This window comes from Helobdella robusta (genome assembly GCF_000326865.2).
Source record: "Helobdella robusta unplaced genomic scaffold HELROscaffold_17, whole genome shotgun sequence".
In the NCBI taxonomy this organism is placed as follows: domain Eukaryota; kingdom Metazoa; phylum Annelida; class Clitellata; order Rhynchobdellida; family Glossiphoniidae; genus Helobdella; species Helobdella robusta.
In genome coordinates, this window is record NW_008703942.1 from 149,996 (window position 1) to 169,543 (window position 19,548).

General features: G+C 34.1%; 1 protein-coding gene across 1 annotated transcript in view; it reads left to right on the forward strand.

Annotated features, from left to right (window-relative positions):
- Positions 1 to 19,548, forward strand: part of HELRODRAFT_156685 (hypothetical protein) — a gene marked incomplete at both ends in the record, with an annotated part of 26,323 nt that extends 6,775 nt beyond the window's left edge. Inside the window, 5 exons of the mRNA XM_009015842.1 lie at positions 2,157 to 2,332; positions 2,728 to 2,870; positions 7,225 to 7,367; positions 16,788 to 16,790; positions 19,519 to 19,548. Coding sequence (XP_009014090.1) covers positions 2,157 to 2,332; positions 2,728 to 2,870; positions 7,225 to 7,367; positions 16,788 to 16,790; positions 19,519 to 19,548 — 495 coding nt within the window. The remainder of the gene's footprint in view (positions 1 to 2,156; positions 2,333 to 2,727; positions 2,871 to 7,224; positions 7,368 to 16,787; positions 16,791 to 19,518) is intronic.

Genomic DNA, 19,548 nt, shown 5'->3' on the forward strand with positions numbered 1-19,548 from the left:
ATGATGATGTAATGATGACGTCATGATGATGTCATGATGACGTCATGATGATGTCATGATGATGTAATAGTGATGTAATGATGACGTCATGATGATGTCATGTTGATGTAATGATGATGTAATGATGACGTCATGATGATGTCATGATGACGTCATGATGATGTCATGATGATGTAATGATGATGTAATGATGATGTAATGATGACGTCATGATGACGTCATGATGATGTCATGATGATGTAAGGATGATGTCATGATGATGTAAGGATGATGTCATGATGATGTAAGGATGATGTAATGATGATGTCATAATGTGATGTGATAATGATGAGGTGGTAGATGGTGACTCAGTGTCTGTGTTATAGAAGATGATGATGATGAGGATGATGAAGTGATGATTGTGAGGAGATATGACGATGATGTGTCGTCACGAAGATTTAGCTCTGCAAATGTTATAAAAATTGTCGGGGTACAATTGGTTGGAATGATGTAAGCCTGGATTATGCGATCATACTAATGATGATGATGATAGGAATTAATGTAATTATTGATGTTGTGGACTCTGCAGGTAATAATGTGATGTTGTTGTGATGATGATGATGATATTATGAGGGATAATGTGATGGGGTTGTTGACAATATGATGGTAAATTTTATGCAATGATGTTGTTGATGATATGATATTAAATTTAATGTGATGATGTTGTTAATGTTGTTGACGATATGATGTTCTATTTAATGTGATGATGTTGTTGATGATATGATGTTAAATTTAATGTGATGATGCTATAGTCAGGCTATATGCTGTCATAGCACAACCTAATAAATCCTCTCGAAACCAAAAAAAAACAGAAGCTTCCCATACCTAAAACAAAAAATTAATGATAAATCACATTTTTATACTGATAAGACACTACACAATGTAAGCAACTGAATGGTAGGTTTGCAAAGTTATAAAAACAACAAAATTAAAAACAAAATAGCACAACGCAGTAATAATCTTGAAAACAACTTACGCACTCGCATATTTGTATCTGTTGTTGTATCCGTTGCTGTATCTTTTGTTGTGTCTTTTGTTGTATCGGTTGTTGTATCTGTTGTTGTATCTGTTGTTAAATCTTTTGTTTTAATAATTGTTGGTCATGAATTTGTGAACTATTAATTACAACCAAATAAACAATTATAATTATAACTTCAAGTACTGGAACATTAATGACGACGTTGATGATGATGTTTTAATGAAAATGATAATGATGATGATGTGATTGAATATATTTCAAACTGGATGGTATCTTGATACTGAGAGTGGATGGTATCTTGATACTGAGAGTATTATGAGATACGATCTATTAATTTCATGTCGTGATTCAGAGTGACGTTAAAAATGATAGACCAGCGATTAACGTGATATCGGTAATGTAAATGATTAAATATTGTGTTAGTTATTCGCTGACCATCGTTTGGAGGCCAGCGTTTTCAGCTTCAGTGATTACATATTTTATTTTCATTAGCTACAACTATCATTCCTACAATCATCACTTTTATGATGGCTTTTGGCGTTGACGTCATTATAAAAACCATTAATGATATTAATCCTGGCACTGCATGTAGCAGTTTTGATCAACCTCAATGAATGTTGCATGCATACTTCTTCTTAGTCTAACCTTGCATCGCGCTAAACTCAACATAAGTTTAGTTATTGTTGTTATCACAAACAACACAACCAACAGCTATTGGAACATACTTTAAAGATAAAACAACCAATACAACAACAGGCATAATATATCATATAACAACAGATACAAAAGATGGTATAACTACAGATATAACATAGATACAGCAACAAATACAACATTAGATACAACAACAGATACAACAACCAGCATGACAAAAATGTATTTCAGTTTTTCATTTAATCACAAGTACTTGTTTTATGCGTGTCAACTTTTATTTTAATCCATAAAATGACTGACAGGGTTACACGACGCGAGAAATAATAATAATAATAATAATAATAATAATAATGAAAATAATGTTGACGATGGTTACGATAGAAGCAATTTAACGTCAGTGATGATGACGACGAATATAAAAATATTTAAAATAAATAATCTTTGGTGACATTGATAACATAAAGGAATATTAATGAACAAACAGATCATGGAAATGTTAGTGAGGTTGGACCAGCTAGACAGAACCTTCATCATCTTCACCTCTGACCACGGGTACCACTTGGGGCAGTTTGGAATGACCAAAGGAAAAGCCATGCCGTACGAGTTTGACGTTAAAGTCCCATTTGTAATCAGGGGACCAAAGGTGCCAAAAAACACCACGTAAGGATATTTTTAAATGTTCGCGCGAAGACGTTACACAATTACAAAAAAAACCAAAATTATGATTTTATATTGACTTTATAACTTTTTCTCACCAAATCCATAAAAACTTTTGTAGTTGAAAAAAAAAAAACAAAAAGCAGAAGCCAATAAAAATGTGAGTAAGCATCAAACACGTCAGAGTGCCGGTTTAATGATGTGAGCAAACGTGAAACACGCTATTTGCTTGATTTCTAACTAACTTATAAGGCAAGAACAATAAATATCCGATTAATACATTCATACATATTTGAAGACATTGTACGATTGGCTGATGACATTATTTGATTGATTGATTGAAGATGTCGAATCTGGTTTGGGTCAATGAGACGTTTTCATCAACTGAACGATTGCAGGCTGCCTCACATAGTTCTAAACATCGACATCGCCCCTACTTTGCTGGACATCGCGGGGTTGGACCCCCCCTCAAACATGGACGGGATCTCCTTCTATCCAGTCATCAAGAGGGAAGGAAGCAGCGGAAGCAGGATGGGCGATGGTGTTTCTGAGACCTGGAGAGATACTTTCCTCATTGAGAGAGGGTAGTCTCAGCAGTTTTGTCATTTGATTCGTGCTACTGTTTTTTGTTTCGTTGCAGTTGGTTAAGTTTTGTTTTCAGGTTACTTCCAAGTTACTCCGCATTGCGTTGTTGTTTATGATCTATCTGCTATCTTCGCTCTTTTGATAGTCTTTCTTAAATGATTTATGGCTGTAAATATTAACTTGCGTAAAAGTGACGATGATGATGATGACGAAGTTGGTGATGAGAATAATTTTGATTGGCAATGATGATTCTGATAAAACAACAACAACAAAAACAAAGATGATGATTATGATTATTTTAAATTTTATAACCGAAAAAGATAGGCCAAAAGTTTGCCGACTTAGTAACGATTTAAAATTTTTGCTGCGTTCAAACTGTCAACGATTTACGATTTCAAAACACAGAGTTTAGTATTTAGTAAATAATTTTGATTGCACGTCATAAACAGGAAACTGACCAACAAGAGATTGTTGTTGGCCGAGAAGTTGGAGGCCCTGTACAACAACAACATCAACCTGGACAACATCACGAGCAACGACGTCAGAAACATCATGAACATTCTGAAGAAACAAAAAAATAAAAACTCCAACAAACGAAACGTTGCAGTAAATAATCATCACGTTCATAACATTTACAACAACGACATAAACAACAATAACAAAAAAATATCTAACAACAACTACAACAAAAATAACAACAACCACAATAACAACAACAATAAACACAATATAGTTGCTAGTAACGATAGCCATATGGAAAAAGAATGCAAAAAACCGAAGTATCAGAATCCATGCAGACAGGAGCAGGCATGCTACTTCTTCACTTTGTTTACATTCACCTGTTCACATTGTTTATGTTGTTTATGTTGTTCATGCTCCTTCTTCTGTTTAAGTCGTTTGGTTTGTTTTACTTTGTTTTCATATTTGAAGACGAGTTGTTTGCTTCATGACGTCGTGCAATGAGTGTACGTGCATGTGTACGTGTGTACGTGTGTACATGTGTGTACGTGTGTGTACATGTGTGTACGTGTGTGTAATATGGAGATGAAAATATCCACGAGTCGATGAATTACAATATTTGTATAAATTTTGAAAATAAAATTAATTTAGAAGTGGATGCTTTCTTTGAAGCTAATGCACGTTATATCCTATGGAAGTTGCTTCAATGGGATTAAACGAGAGAGATTATTGAGGAATATTTTTGCTCGTCGAAGATTATTCATAAGATATATAAATCAATCAACATGTCAATCAATCATAATATTTTAATTTGCAACAATCAATTATTGAGTTGATAGTTAGTTAGCAAACAAATAAATCAATCACACTCGACTGACCTATCGATCACAATAAACTGACCAATCAATTACACTCGACTGACCAATCAATCACAATCAACTAACCAATCAATCACAATCAACTGACCAATCAATCACAATCATCTTACCAATCAATCACAATCAACTGACCAATCAATCACAATCATCTTACCAATCAATCACAATCATCTTACCAATCAATCACAATCAACTGACCAATCAATCACAATCAACTTACCAATCAATCACAATCAACTGACCAATCAATCACAATCAAATGACCAATTGATCACACTCGACTGACCTATCGATCACAATCAACAGATCAATCGATCACCAATCAATCACAATCAACTGACCAATCAATTACACTCGACTGACCAATCAATCACAATCAACTGACTAATCAATCACAATCAACTGACCAATCGATCACAATCTACTGACTAATCAATCACAATCAACTAATCAATCAATTACACTCAACTAACCAATCAGTCACAATCAACTGACCAATCAATTACACTCAACTGACCAATCAATCACAATCAATTGACCAATCAATCAACCCTAATCCCACCAGCAATTGAAATGTGAAAGAACATCTGAAGGAAAGTTACAATTCAAAAACTGCAAGATGAAAAGATCAGCTGATCACCGGACTACTTCCACATCAACAATTTCCCCGTCATTACCATCATCTTCCTTGAACTCGTTTTCATCATCATCATCATCATCGCCATCTTCACGATCGTTCGCTTCTAACATTTCGGCAGCGTATATTTACAACATAGATGGCGATGATGATGATGATACCACTGCCAATGATGATAATGATGACGACGACGATGATAATGATGAGTGGGTGTCTTATGGAGATGGTGAGTTATTACCTGCTTTGGATTTTGTCTATTGTTAATTAATATTATAAATTGGTTCTATGATCAATAATTATCAATTACAATAATCTACACGGATGGTGACATGCACAATGAACTTCAGTAAAATAATATTACTGACTAAAATGTTTTCACAAACAAATTTCTTTTTCAGAAATAATGCAGGGACATGAGTTGCCTTGTAGAATAGTCTACAATAACAACATCAGTAGCAACAACTATAACAATATGAGCAACAACAACAACAGCAGCAGCAACAACATCAGCAGCAACAACATCAGCAGCAACAACAACAGCAAATTAGAATGCAAAGAACTTGTATTCAGCGAGGACGATCTGTGGACGAAACAGAGGGAATCCATTGACAGATTAATTCAAGCTTACCAACAAGAAATCAATAGATTGAAAGTATCGGACTTGTTGCCTTGATTCGTTGTAACTGTTCGGCATGTCTGGTTTGGTTTGTCTGGTTTGTTGTGTCTTGTTGGTTGAGTCTGAGTTGTAGTGTCTGATTTATTTAGGCATGTTATGTCTGGTATGTTGTGACTGGTTTGTTTTGTCTGGCCTGTTGTGACTAGTATGTTGTGTCTGGTTTGTATTGTTGTGACTGGTATGCTGTGACTGATATGATGTGTCTGGTTTGTTGTGTCTGGAATGTTGTGACTGGTCTGTTATGTCTCATGTCTGGTCTGATGTGTCTGGTATGTTGTGTCTGGCTGGTTTGTTATGTATAATTTGTTGTGTCTGACTTGATTGCTGGTCAAAAATAATTATTAAAAACACTAAACACACGAACGAATTAAAACATCAGTTTTTGAAAAAAGTTCTGCGGAGGAACAAACCCACCAAAAGAATGACCAGCTCACCACTTCAGAACGTAGAGGGGGGTTTTGATTGGGACGAAAGACGACGACGATGATGATGACGAAGAGGAGGAAGATGATGATGATGAAGGATTCGATGATGACGACGATGCTGAAACTTACGGGAGGTAAGTTGGCCTCTATTGCAAACGCAAATACAAAATTTCTTATGCTACGATAATGACGATGATGATAACGATGATGATGAATGTGAGTATAATAATGTTATTAATATTCTCGATGTTTCATATAAATGTAACAAAATTTGAGCATAAATTATGTGGCCACTACAATCAAATTTGTGGCCACTACAATCAAATTTGTGGCCACTACAATCAAATTTGTGGCCACTACAATCAAATTTGTGGTCACTACAATCAAATTGGTGGCAACTAAAATAATAGTTGTATTGATAACGTCCAGTTTTATCACCATATTTGCATTAGTGATAACAACAACAACAACAACAGTAGTAGTAGTATTGATAATAATATTTATAATAATAATAAACAATCATTAAAATATTTGCAGTGAAACCAGTGTGTATGGTGTAGATCATATTACATTAATATAAAAATGAATTTTTTTTTGCAGCAACCACCACACCCAGATGCATGAAAATAGTGAGTTGCATTGAGTTACATCACTGTTATGTTACTTTTAAAAAATGATGATCACCATGATATTTCTACGCTGTTTCTTACATCAACTTTTGTTATGTCTTAATATGCCTAATAGACAAAAACCAAAAACACCACCACCAACGACAACAACAACAACAACAACATAAACAAAACAACCACCCAACCACCCTACCACTTCAACGATGCCCAGCAACAGACGCGTATGATTGGTGGTACCGTCACGATTGGCAAAACTTTCCCGCCCGCAAGGACCCCATGTGCTCCGTGGCTGGAGTCGAATGTTTCAGGATGGATGAGCTGCACTGGAGGACTGAGCCCAAATGGAAAGGTCGGTTGGCTTTCTTTGCCTGGTATTTTCGTCTTCACCATTCAAAAGTTTATTTAATTAAATAGCTTCAAATTATTAAGTAATTAATAAAACTCAAATTATTTTAAAAAATAATTAAATAATTTTTATTATTAATATTCATTTTTAAAATAATTCAAATAATAAAGGATTTGATAAAAACATTTCTACACAATAAATTTGTTGAATGTAAAAAAAACAAGAGCAAATAATCATTTCGTAACGACTGCCGCCACTAGATGGTCCGTTCTGCGCTTGCTGTAACTCGAACAACAACACGTACTGGTGCATGAGGACCATCAACAAGACGCACAACATCCTCTATTGCGAGTTCATCACGGGCTTCAGGAGCTACTACGACCTCAACCTCGATCCTTTTCAGGTGTGGGATTGTGGGATTGTGGTAGGTGTGGGATTGAGGAGTGTGGGATTGTGGTAGGTGTGGGATTGTGAGAGATGTGGGATTGTGGGAAGTGTGGGATTGTTGGAAGTGTGGGATTGTGAGAGGTGTGGGATTGAGGAGTGTTGGATTGTGAGGAGGTGTAGGATTGTGAGAGGTGTAGGATTGTGGAGTGTGGGATTGCGGGAGGTGTGGGATTGTGAAAGGTGTGGGATTGTGAAAGGTGTGGGATTGTGAGGAGTGTGAAAATTGTGGAATAGTGGCCGGCATGGAAGGTGTTAAGTTTCTAAAAATGTAGTACTGTAGATGGAATCTTTTCAGAGTTTCAGTTTTTTTAATTATTTATTTATTTTTCTATTCTATTATTTAATTCTATTCTAATTATTTTATTTTTCTCTAATAACACTGCACTGGTCGTTTGTTGGGTTAGATTTCATACTACAAACTGGTTGCCGCATTTGAATTAACATTAAAAATTATTTGTATTTTTAAACATACATCAGCATAAAATATTAAAATTACTTTTTTTTATTTTCCAACCAACACCCATAAAATCAAACGAGTCAGCTGAAGAACACGATATTCTCACTGAACCACGAAACACTGCAAAACTTCCACACGCAACTCAAACAACTGAAAAGTTGCAAGGGAAGTGCTCAGTGCAACATTGACCGCAACAACAATCTCAACAACAACAACAACATCAACAACAATAACTACAACACCAACAACAATAACTACAACACCAACAACAATAACTACAACATTAACAAAAACATTAATAACAAATTTCTTCCTAGTTATGGCAGGAAACAAGGACAAAATATTGATAACAACATGAGAAATGAGGCAAATAAAAACAACAAACAGTCATTTTCCAGTATTAGCACTCATAACAACAACAACTATTTTAACAACAATTACAACAACAACCAAAACGACAACGGCAATCATTATTACAACAGAACTAATCCACACAAAAACTTCCATCAAAGAAACAACGCGAACAACAACTTATTTCCCAACAACAACAACAATTACGACAACAGCAAAAATAATTTTTCATTTGAAAAATATCGTGTGAGTAACAGCAACCGCAATAACAACAACAACAACATCAACAACAACATCATCAACAACAACAACAATAACAACCTTAACAGGAACAAAAAAATTAGTGAGTGCAAATTTTGAATTTTATTAGATAAATGTTAAATACGTATGAATGAAAGATGACGTATGTGGTGACGTACGTGATGACGTACGTGATGACGTACGTGATGACGTATGTGATGACGTACGTGACGATCAGGGTTGTTAATATCGAAATATCGCTATCACTGATATTGTATAGACAATATTTCTGATGTCTTTGCTTAGTATCGAACTAGGTACCACCAATATTGCTTTAAATTTGATGATCTAAACAATCTATCGCTACGCAATCATTTTCATGTTATATATGAACTAACCAACGAATGCATCTTCCTGGATGTAATAATAGTTTCGCATTCACTTAGCTACGTTTGAAAAGTATTTGACGATACATTTTTCAAGTGTTGTTAACAATCCTGGTTATCAATGTTTGCTTAATAAACTTGTTAAAAGTTACAATATTCAACTTCCAATCAAATATCTTCTGGACTTTAATTTTTTTTTTCTTCAGAATTTCAGTTGATTAATCATGCAAATGTCACTTAATATAAATGGTAGCTGCTAATTAACCATGCAATTAAAAATGCATGCATCTTGCTACACAGGAAGAGATAATGCCAGATGGAACAAACGCAGAGAGGAGTGAAATACAAGGAGAAGAACTGGAGGACAGCAAGAAGAAATTATCATATGAGAATAGGATGATGATAGTTAAATTTATTTTACATATAATCATTTTTACACTAAATTAAAATTAAATTAATTAATTTAAAACGATTGTGTGAATATATATCAACAAATTACATACATGCAAGTTGATTTTAAAAATATTTTAGAAATCACTCCATTCTTTACATCAATTTAGACCAATGTTTAGTTTAAATGATTTTAATTGATTATAAATTGGTTTGAATATTTTTGTAATACGAAACCAAATAGCTTTATTTTTTTAAATTAAGAGACTAATTTAAAATCCATCTATCAAATGTCTGTTCATAAAACCATGTGAAATAAAATATTGGTAAAAGTTTTTTAAAGAAATTTTTTTAATGAGCTTAGACAAGAAAATAGTGGCAAATATACAAAGATCTGCTTGAAAAATTTTTTAAATTATGATTTCAAATCAAGTGTTTATGATTGAATGGCGAAAAAATATGTTAATTAAATTTTTTCGACCGCAAAATTGAACTTTGACGCCAGCCGCGTGTGATGTGGCGGTAGCATGTCCTTGTTACTTTGCTAGCAGACCTCTGTCGCTACTTATTTAAATTTGAGACGTTTATAACGTCTGCTAGGCATTCGTGTAGTTAGTATGTTCTTCTAGTGCAGACAACACCAGACAAGTCAAATCATTCGCCAGGATCATTTAAATGCTACACATTAGCAATACTCATTCATTGAAACCGTTAACAATTTGAAAAAACAACTCTCTTTCTATTAGTTCTGTAAACAACTTTAGTGGTGTATAGTTTTGTTTACATTGAGTTAAAATTTGTTTTTCATTATAAATGGAACGATTTATGTCCGTATCTATTTATCTATTTTATCTTCCACGTCACATCTCATTACAAATTTACAATGTTTTAAAAGAGTTTTGCAAATATAATTTTTAACTATGTTGTCATAATTTAATTTGCTCGTTCTTAAAAACAAGTTTGAACATTCAATTAAGATCTACAAAACCAATTATTCATAATTTCGTGAATTTTCGCCAAATGTTCTTGAAACAAAACTGAAAAAAATGATGTGATTAGCCGACTGATTGAGTATGATTGACTGACTGAGCGACTGATTTTGGCGGACACAATTCATGTGATTGTTGATAGACTACCCGATACAAATGTCCAAAAATGCAAAAAATAATTATCCATTAAGTTCAAAAAGACTTGGTTTTTTTTGATAAAGTTGTGGCAGACAGACAGTGTTAATGGATCGTGGTTTGGGTCATGGGTCATTGTGATTCAACAGTGAGTAGGTGTAAACTTGCAATATAGTTTGTTACTATGGGTATGTAAAAACTAAACCTATCTGCCGAATTTTTCAGGAGTTTTAACTAACTAACAAAAACATTTTGGCTGAAAATTCGACTAGCCGAGTTTCATTAGGCGGCGTCTAATAGAGGAATAATTCAGCGACTTACCTTCGACTAACGGCAAATACACAATACACACGATCACACTTTAAACATACGGCAGCTGTAAAGAGATGTATTGGCCAAACGATAACCTTATATTTTTGCAACAGTCGGTTGGGTAAAGTGAGTTCAGGTTTATAAAAATTAATTTTTCTAATGAAATGCTCTTCTTGGTGATCATTTGCATCTCCTGTTACTTTCCATAAAATCCATTAACTCATTATCGAACAACAAAATTAAATAATTTTAGTAACAGTATACTAAATACTGGAATTTATTAATTTAGTATCACTTTATTTATAAATTTGTTTCACTGATAAAAATATTTACAGTAATTTTCTAATAATTTTACGGCGCTGGGCTAAACAATTTTACGAAATAATCTTATTTAAAATTTTAATATTTAAAAATTTAATAAATTAAAATAAATATGCGTGGCAAACAAAAAAAGAAATCAAATGGCAGCAGAAATTAAACTTTCTTTCAATTGCAAAGATGACAGCGTCGAATCTTTCAACTTTTTTTTAAATTACGCAGCAAAAAGTGGATTTCTGATTTCTTTTCTCTAGCCCTCTGTCGCCAGAGTTGTCTGACTTTGGTCTTGGGACGACACTGAGGAAGTTATCATCATCATCACTACTTTTCTTTGGCTTGTTGTTGAAATCTTTGTTTTGTTGTTGTTGATTTTGTTGAGATGTGTTTTTATTCTGCGGGGGTGGTTGGGTCTGAGGTCTGGCCCCAGCACCAACATGAACTTCTGCTGCTGAAACTGCGGGGTTGGATGGTGCTGAAGACTTCATCAGGTAACCGACCATTGGATATTTTTCTGTCAAATTTCAACAATCCACATCATTTAAAATGATTGTTGATGCTGTATTAATTGATCTAACAACTGCTAGGATTGCTGAAAAGTGCAATGAAACATGAAAATATGTTACGGAATTAGTGGTTAAATAGATCCAATAAATTGATTTGCTATTTAGCTTGTGAAAATTTTTTGCCTATTTGTGCGGTTACAAATTATTTTGATAGCAAATGCAATTGCTTCTTCATCATCAGCAATATAAAAAGATATTCAAACCAAACCATCAAAACAATGATAATGATTAAACATCACCATTTTAGACCCAACAACAGTTTTTTTTTTATTATCGTTACAGTTATTATTATTATTCCTGTGACGATTCATACAATTATCCCACAGTTTTCATTATCATCACCACTCTCATCTCCAGTCAACTCAGCTGCCCACATTATTAGTATATACTTTTCTACCACTATTGTCTTGTCTTCATCATCATTACAATCACCATCATCATCATCATTACAATCACCATCATCATCATCATTCAAATTTAAATGCGGCTAACGATCAAAAAGCCGCTTCCACTTTTGAGCATTCTCCATGTGCTTCTGTGAGAGCAGCGTGTAGTCGCCCGTCTGAGCAATCTGAGCGTCGTCGTCTTCATCCTCCTTCTTTTTCCTTCTCCTCGTCTGCGAGAGGTTGAACGTCGCCAGTCCAAGTGTGGCATCTTTTCCAGAGAAGCCGCTGTACGGGCCACCTATATTGTCACATGGTGTTCAGTAGCTATGTTCACTAATGTTCACTCATTAAAATGTTCCTTAATGTTTACTCACTTAATGTTCACTAATGTTTACTGCTCATTGTAATATTCATTAATGTTCATGCATTTTAATCTTCATTAATGTTCACTCATCTTAATGTTCATTCATGTTCACTCATCAAAATATTAATTAATGTTCACTCACTTAATGTTCACTAATGTTTACCCATCTTAATGCTTCTTAATAATATTCACTTACTAAATGTTTACCCATGTTCACTCATCATAATATTCATCAATGTTCACACCTTTTAATGTTCATTCGTGTTCAGTCATCAAAATGTTAATTAACGTTCTCTAATGTTAAAATAAAAAGAGAAAAATTATAAAAATACATTGTAGTTTTCTAACACAAGAACAGCAACACGTGCGTACTGCACTTGTAAGATACGCAATGTAAGCAATTCTTGTGCACACGTGTGCATTCAATTTATGATAGCTTCCTCTACATTGTGTCTCGTTGTTGGCTTGATAGGCAATTATTTAAAATTAGAGAACAATGAACGACAAAACGAGTTTGTTTGTCGCACTGAAATGAGGAAGAAGAGGACGTGTTGAAAGATTGATGGCCACAACAACCAACACAAACAAGTAAAGTCAACAGAGGGTGTCCTGTTAACTTTATTTAAAACGTTTAAAACAGCCTCACTCCCACCCACTGAAATCAACGTCAACATTTTAAAAATGATCTCATGAATGACTTATTAAAACAAACCGGGTTGGTAGAAATTGCCAGCCGTGGTGACGTCATAGACGTTTCCGAGCAGGCAGATGTAGATGGGCCTCCCATTCGTTCCATCGTACTGAGAGAGTTCCTCGGAGGTCATGTAGAGCGGGACGATTGGAGCTGTGTTGGATGGGGTTGGTGTTGCTGTGGCTGTAGGAATCTGAAACGGAAAGTCCTCCATTTCTGCCGTTCGTTTGTTTCGCGCAAGCAAGTTAGCAGTTGAACTGAAGTTTGTGACGTGTCCAAATTAATTGTTGGTCGTTCAAGTGTTGGAAGGAAGGAAATGTTTGAAATGTGTGAGTCACTCAATAATGTGCGATGTACTTCTAAAGACAAGAGTTTATATCGTATCGAAACAAAACATTTATATTTCATCTGTTCGAAATGATGAAATCTCGTTCATACACTCCCATTTATATAATAGCATCGATATATTTCCACACACGAATATATCTCCACGCAGTGATATATGACGCGCAGTTGGGCGACCGGTAGATGGAGAGAAGATGATCTGGCGTACAAACGACGTGTCACTGATCGGAAAAGATGGACAAAAATTGAAAAAAAATCACACCTTTTTATTTCTTGCACAAAATAACACAAACCTGAGAACATGTAAACGACTGGTCAACTTTCATGAACTCAAGTCAAACACCAACAATCAAACATGTGCATGCCTGCAACAAAATTTAAAATGACAAAAATGCAAAAAAAAACATACACATCAATAAACATAAACACATACAAATACACTACACAAAGACACACACACACAGACGCAGACAAACATACAGACATACACACCTCAGTATCATCTTGAACTGTCTTTAATTACTTCGTTTCAGATGTTTAATTAAATGAGACGATGGTGACGATGGCAACATTCGTTGTCATGCCCACCACATCACAGCACAGCACAGCACACTGCTACCCCTCAGATACAGACGCACACACACGATTACTCGCATGTGCACGCATTTGGTCACACTTAATGTTGTCAATTATTTATTTAGGAAGCAAATGTCATAAAATACTATACCATATTATGTCATTTTAATTTTACCACCAAACAAATTTGTACGAATATATACAAATTTTATAATATATTGTTTAAATGGCGATTAACTTAATTGGATATGACTAAATAGACAACGCCTAACTGAAATGCATGTGAACTGCGCTAACAACAACCACATTGACTCAATTAAGAACTGCCACATCTCAAAATTCAGATGTCAACTAACAGTTCACATTAAAAATTTTCAAATTTGATAACACGAGTTTGACAACCATATTCAACCAGAAATATCACAACTTGCCTAAAACTTATCAAAAAGTTACAATTTTAATTTTAATTAAAAATAAAGTAAAGATCACTTTATCAGTCAGATTACGCAGGTGAAACGTTTGCAGACGAGTCGCGAAACAGTTCACCGTGCGAGATGATGGCAGATGATCAACATCCACTCTCACGACACACAACGAAATTAAAAATTTTTTTTTTAAATGATGCCGTCCCAGGTGAATGTGATTTACATTAGGTGCAATTTAAATTTTTTTTTTGAAATTGTTGGATATATTTGTAAAATGTTTTGTTTGAAACCTTTGTAAAATAACATTAACCTGAAAATTTTATCTAAATAATTTCAGAAGCCATTTAAAAAAAATTGCACGCACTCATACTATGAAAAAGTCCACCGAATAATAATTCGAGTTTTGTTTTACAAAACGTAACATTGCATCGTGCGTTGTTTTATGAAGATTCTCTTTCAAATAGAATCCTCCCAACAGACTGAACCAGTAGCAACCCCACCACATTAAATGACTAATATTATATAATAATAATTCGAACCAGTTCTTGGAAGGAACTTGGAAACATCTACGAAAAAAGATTGTAACCCATTTGGAGACATTTACGAGGAAAAGGTTTTGTAAACACTGGTTTAAGAAGCTCGTCGAGACGGAATAAATTAAAATGATTCAGGATGTATGCAGTAGGAAGAAATAAATTTCCATAATCTTCCCCGGACCAATGAAGACAAACTTTTATGACTTTTCTTGACTTGAATGAATGGTGTAATTTTACAAGAAGCAAGAATAGTATGACAGCATTTTATAGTAGTTATTGCCGGCTAACACAATTTCTATGCATAAGTTGATGAATGAAGATGTTTTATAAAACTTTCCTCAAAATTTCATTAAATTGAGTTGCAATGAAGCATGCCATGCGATGTTATTCCGTTGTTCCTTTCATTCGTTCATAGCTCTAACTTGATAGTCAAATGCAACTTAAGGTATTATAAAAAATATCAAATCTCATGCACATTTCTGACGCGTTTTGTTTGTGCCAGTTTGTGGTGGCCACACGTGCCAACCAATCTCTGTGCTCATCAATTCCAGCGTTCAGAAAATTGCACCTACTTTCTACTAATCATTGTCATTTAACAAACAAAGCCTTGAAATTAAAAGCCTTATTCTATAAATCTCGAAAAATTTAACGCTTTCTCTCAATGTTTAAAATAATATTTTCCGTTACAACCAGCAAGGCGCATTTATGCGGAACAACCACATTTAAATATATACGCGTGCACTTGTTATTAACGCGTGTTAAACAAGCAAATGGCCATAAAGCGTTGTAAAATTTTTCCGTAACTTTTTAAAAATATTACATGATTTTTTTAATTAATTTTCCAAGACTTTAATGACCAAAATCAAACTATAAGACTTTTCAGGAATTGAAAAAATGTGACCCAACTCCAGGACACTTCATGACTTTCAGGATGCGCAGGCACCTTGAATGACTGAGCCGAGTTGCATGTTGAAATGAAGAACTCCGAAGGCAGGTCGTCTCTGGACTGAACTGCATGGTTCTTGGAGGTGAGACATGATTTCGTGCAAACTGAATGTAGATACGAACTTGGCGCTACACAAAATATTTAGAAGGATAAGTTTGGCCTCAATCAAAAACGACAAACCTGCGCATTCGTTAACGATCAATAAGAACATGGTCTAGTACTATTTTCCTCCGTTGTTAGATGTACGAAAGATGATGCATAATTAAATTACGTATCCACTCAATTCATTTGATAGCGGTCTCAAATAAAAAATGTTTACAAAATAAACAAATAAACATGTTTACTCAAGTTTTCCCAAACTGCAGATATATCAAAATATGATACAGCATGCAAATAATGTTAATAAGGGGAATCTAGGGAAAGTTTTGAAAAATTCATTCAATGTTGCAATTCTGCACATACTAATAGGAATTTAACGTATTGCACTCGAATCAGCAGTGTTTCAATTGGTAAATTAATTGGTTACATCTATTAGACGCATATTATAACTATTGAAAGTAAAAATGAAATAATTATGGAACAAAAAACATATGTACAAGAGCCTAACTGTATTTGTTTGAATGCATGCAAGCTGAAGACAATATTAGCAAAAAAGAACGTTTGAGGTTTTGTAGCTCGCCCCCAAGAAGAGAGATGAGGTTTTTTTGATGACGCTGGTGAAGTTTAACCGTTCAATAAGTTTACCATGAAGCGAACTAAATTCATAGAATGCGAAGACGTAGTTAATGATGACATGCGTAAGAACAGATGAATAATGCAAAAAATATGAATTTGTACGTAAGAAAGTAAATTTAATGAATTGATTAATAAATTAGTTATACTCGTGACAAACGCATATCGATTATATACATTAAAACTTCAAGTGAATTTAAATGAATTAAATAAAACACAATTATTATTTCCTAGCAAGTTGGTAATTAAAAATATATGAACCTCATAAACAAATTGGATGAAAATGCAATTCAGGTTGAGAAGCACTACTATCAAGATAACAGTGACCAAGATGAAATATAGCCGACCACCAATTTCATTACGATGCTTTTATTATATACGCATTAAGTACATTCACGAGAATGCGAACCAGCAAAATAGTTCGACAGCAACAAAATGATCCAAATATTCAGGTCGCTAAAAAGTTGTTACTAGAGCAAAATACGCTTACGGATAATCAAAAAAAAAATACTTCAATAATTTAAATCCTCTAACAACACAACAAATGATGCAAAAATTTACCAGCACAAATTACCAGTGCATGCTGTGTTGTTAGTCATAACACTTGCAAAAACATTGGACCAAGAAACAAGTAACATATGCGTCTTCGTGTTTTAAACACACACGTGAATTTATATAAAAATTTCAACGAATGTGTTTATGAAAAAATGCTTATTTAATCTATAAATTTGTTCCGAAACTTATATATTAATGTATGACAAGAAAGGGAAATTTTCCAAAAAATACACAAAACGATTGAAAGAATCAAATGAAGTCAAACAAAAATTAAATATTTCATATAGAGCCAGTAAACAACATTGAACAGCAAATAAAATAAATGTTCTGCTGCAATTGAATAAAAAAAAGACAAGGTCAATGTCACCTATCAATTTATTAATTTATTTATTACGCACTTTTATTGACTAGCTCCCAAAACTGAACAAATGAAGAGATCAAGAATAAACTAACAAATGCAAATCAGCAGACACAAACACACACACACAAACACACACACACACATATAATCTATGATAATACACATGAAGGAAAAATTATGGAATGGAGTGAAAGAAGGGAGTAGCAATAAAGTTGGGAGATGTGGTTGGAGTAGTGAGGTGGTTGTCACGTTAATGTGGATGTCACGCCGTAGAAAACAGATGCTCAATCAGAGAGTAGAAAGTTCGTGGTAGACAGTAGAAATGGGAAAGAACGAAATTCATTGCTGTTCAGGTGAGAGGAGAAATTTGACGACGCGAGATGGTGATGTTTTTTCATACTGTAAAACGAGATGTCCTTCGGATCGGGTGGAAAGATCCATCAACTATGCATGATCGAGACAGTTGGTGAACAGCTGTACGGTGAAGTTTCATTAAAAATGGAATCGAACTTCTATACTACCGCACTGTTGAAGTCAAATGTTGAGGCTGTGTGGAGGAAATGTGAGACGCATGTAAATAAGGTTAGAGTGTGTTTTAAAAAGGGTAGCCAAATTTTGAGGAATGTTTACAACGTAAGACAACAAGACACATGTGTGTTGAAGACTTTTGAATTATGTTATGAACAAAGATGTACATGTTGGCTTCATTACCTGAAACAAGTTTACGGGACAAATCAAAATTTAATCTGTTAGAAGAAATGAGTGGTGAAAATTTTGATGTAATGTGGCGTTGAAAAATGAAACCATTGCAGATGTTTTGTAAAATAAATAACTGAAATGAGACATTTTTAAGATAGAGGGGAAAAACAAATCTGGAATGACGTAAACAAAAGTTATAAAAAATGTTACCATTAGATTCAATTTTAGATTCGATTTTAGCAGAAAACAAAATGTTTTTTTTAATAAAATGATGGTCAGATGAAAAAGTTCAACCTGGTTAGAGATTGTAATAAGCTGATAATGAATAAATAAATACGTAAATAAATAAATTAACAAATTAATTAATTAATTAATTAATTAATTAATAAATGAATGAATGAAAATAAGTTAATGAACGATTAAACAAGTGAGTCTACGGGTATTCATGTGCGTATATGAAAGAAACAAATAAGCAGATATTAATATATAAGAAGTTCGATGAACCAAGTTATTCAGAATAATTACTTATCATAGAGTTGTATCTTTTGGCATGTTAGCTCATAAACAAGACAAACTCTCGTCAATTAAATCTAATAACCAACAAACAAACCAGCCTATAATACTATTGAAGCAAATTACCAAACAACTAAAATAATTTGAGGATTAAACGACAATCGATAAAGGCCATTTAAAAGCCATCATTCAGACCATTGCCCTATCGTTAAAATTTGCTCGTCCAATCATCAATCAGACGTCCCCACTTCTTGAAATACTCCTTCTTTTCAGTTCTTTGACAGCTTCCCCGTCGTTATTATTATTATTATTATCATTATTGTTGTCATTGTTATTAGCGTCGTTGAGATTGGCATTCTGTACATTATCGAGCATGGCGGGGTCTGATATTATTGCACCGTCAAAGACCGCCTGGGCGGCAAACGTGCCGTAGGGTCTGTTGTTGTTCTCTGTGAAGTCGTTGCTGTTGATGACCCTCATCGTGGGGGGGCTCGGCGACGACCACGACTGCCTCTCGCCTGATCAACAGCATCAAAGTCTCAAAATTTAAATCTTTCATATATTAATGGATTAAACAATTGCAAATATAATTTCATAAAGTTATACAATTTAGAACTTTGACAGAATGACCAGCCAGTAGCTCACTGGCAGACGGTGGACAGCAAACTCTTCACTTGACAGTTGGAACAGGAAAACAAAATCATAGATGAAATTAATAAATAAATAAGCGTCGGTACTTTAAAAATAGTAAATATTTGTTAAAGAATAAACAACAAACCGGAGCCAAAAATAACGTAGAATAAGGTGGCAAAGAGAAGAATGGATCCCGTCATCCAGAATACGTTGTGCCAACTTGCGAGAGATTGA